This window comes from Puntigrus tetrazona, chromosome 22 (assembly GCF_018831695.1).
Source record: "Puntigrus tetrazona isolate hp1 chromosome 22, ASM1883169v1, whole genome shotgun sequence".
Classification (NCBI taxonomy): domain Eukaryota; kingdom Metazoa; phylum Chordata; class Actinopteri; order Cypriniformes; family Cyprinidae; genus Puntigrus; species Puntigrus tetrazona.
The window spans coordinates 5936610-5939109 of NC_056720.1; the positions used below are offsets into that span (position 1 = coordinate 5936610).

General features: G+C 32.9%; 1 protein-coding gene across 1 annotated transcript in view; it reads right to left on the reverse strand.

Annotated features, from left to right (window-relative positions):
• Positions 1 to 2500, reverse strand: part of insrb (insulin receptor b) — a 56928-nt gene that overhangs the window by 9094 nt on the left and 45334 nt on the right. The window contains exons 4-5 of the mRNA XM_043222557.1: positions 1489 to 1628; positions 1 to 110 (exon numbers count right to left, since the gene is read on the reverse strand). The exon at positions 1 to 110 is cut by the window's left edge and continues 35 nt beyond it. Of these exons, the coding sequence (XP_043078492.1) occupies positions 1 to 110; positions 1489 to 1628 (250 nt within the window). The remainder of the gene's footprint in view (positions 111 to 1488; positions 1629 to 2500) is intronic.

Sequence of the window (2500 nt, forward strand, 5' to 3'; positions counted from 1 at the left end):
CTTGCGGAGGAAGGAGAGCGAGACGAGAGCGTAGGCTCGGCGGATGCTCAGATAGCCCGTGATCTCCTCCAGCTGACCCAGACTAGACTCCAGCTCCGCCACGATATTATCTGAGGAACACCGGAGGTGACTTCAAACACTTCATTTCACGCATACGCATACTGATGCTAAGATACATATGCGGTAAAAACACATTACATTATTATTTGAAATGGCACGCATATTTATATAATGGTGCTTAATAGAATAATTGACAATATTTCATCTATTTTTATTTTCAAAAATATTAATAAAATAATTTCTTATGATATTTGACATTTTTGTATAATTATTCAAATTTAATTCATTTAAAAGTTATGGTTTTATTGTAAATGTTTATTGTTTAAGTGAATAATTGATATGCATTTATGATAGTGTTTCCTTTTTATTCTATAAATAAATAAATAAATATATAAATATATATATATATATATATATATATATATATATATATATATATATATATATATATATATATATATATATATATATATATATAATGCAAACATTTTTAAAAATATTGAATTGAAAAATATGAATTGAACAAAAATTAACATAATACATCTTTAAATGTACTAAATAAAATGTTTAATAATTTTTTATATTTTCTGATACTTTTCATTCTATGCATGTATATAAATAAATAATAAATTGTGTTGTATTAAATTTCAGGGCTATTTTTATGTGTTGGGTTCATATATCGAGTTGTCTACTTATAATTAATTTAACATTTATTTAATATATATTATATATAAAATAATAGATTTATTTAAATGATATAAAATAAACATTAAATGTTTACTAAAACTTATTAATACATAGATTTGTTTTAAACAACACGCTCCAAAAAAATTTGCACAGTAAAGTTATGGTTTGTTACTAATAGCATTACATAACTTCATATTTTGAGGCAATACATTTGAGGCAAAATAGAAAAATAAGGCAAAATAAATATTACACAGGAGTGTTTTAAATATTAAAAGTAGGAAAAATTACTATGAATGTAAATACTACAATAATTTATAATCTGCAATTTAACATTTTAACCATTTTGATATATTTGCAAACATTTATTCATTTTAAATATCTATTTTTTAAATACATTAAATATTTTTATATTATTCAAAACCACAATTACTTTGTGTATTAAACAGCTGGAATTAAATGAAAATGAATTAAAATGCTAATGTCATTAATATGCATATGTGTTTTTAAACGATAAAGAAAATTTTATTTACTATTAACACATTTTTGTAAATGATTTAAGGTTATATTATATGCTATTTTGTATTTTTTATAACATAAGCAAATCAAAACAAACATAAACTAGCCCATTTTATGCCTCTATATAAATTAAAAAAGCCACAATACTTAACATTATAATAATATGAATTAAAAGAAGAAAGAAAACCTGCGTGCACACACAACCGATGCAGGCACAGCACTCACTTCCTTTGCTGATCTTGATGGTCAGACTGCCGTTGAGCACCGTGCAGCCTCGCAGAGCTTGAGCGGCGGTGACCGAGTCCACCGTCTTCGTCCCAGTGCACAGTTTGGGACACCGGTCGGTGCACGGCGTGCAGTTCAACCTGAACGAACCAGAGATCGGGGCTTTGAATCGAGACCGAAGCCGACAACCATTGCGTATATTGCATATCGGCCAATGCTTCTCGCGATCGCAGACATACTGCTCCCTGCCCCCTAAAGTCTCACGTCACCTAGGCGGCCGTCACTGCTGCGTTTTGGAACGAGCCCAGACGCGCTGGAACGGATTGCGGAGCATCTGAACGGAAAATAAGACTCGGCTGAACACCACGGATGGTCGCTCTGGCTTTGAGACACGACTCCGGAGACGAGACCTCCGGGGCGCTCGTGTAATTCGGCCGCTTGATTTGATCGCTTTTTAACAAATCGAGAGGGTGACGTTACGTAATTGCGCTCGAATCTCGGCGAAACGCAGCGGGAGCGGGTGCTAAACTGAATTGATTGAGTTTCAACGCTTGCTTCCTTCCCCCGATTCCACTGGGAACAAGTAAAAAACTTTAAGGAGAGAAAGAAAACAAGGGTCTTAAACTCCCCGTCTTCTCATTTGATTCATAAGTCGTTCACAGTGTGCGACTGATTCACTCACGTTCGTAAGAGCTGTTTGTTCGTGAATCAGATTCAGTGGTCGGTCTCTACAAAAAGCGTCAGATGTTGAATCATTTGTCCTATTAAACAGATCGTGCTGTATGCTTTTGATTAGCTACGTTTCCATCCAAAGACTCGCGTTAAACATTTGAGAAGTAACGAGTCACTTCCTGGTGCTACATTTCACTAAGAAAACTAGGAGAAGCCACTGAATACAGCAATTTTCATTAATGCTTTCAAACCATTAATTGCGATTAATCTCATCTCAAAAGTTGTTGTTTACATAATAAATATACACAGTACACACACATGTATATATTATGTATATACA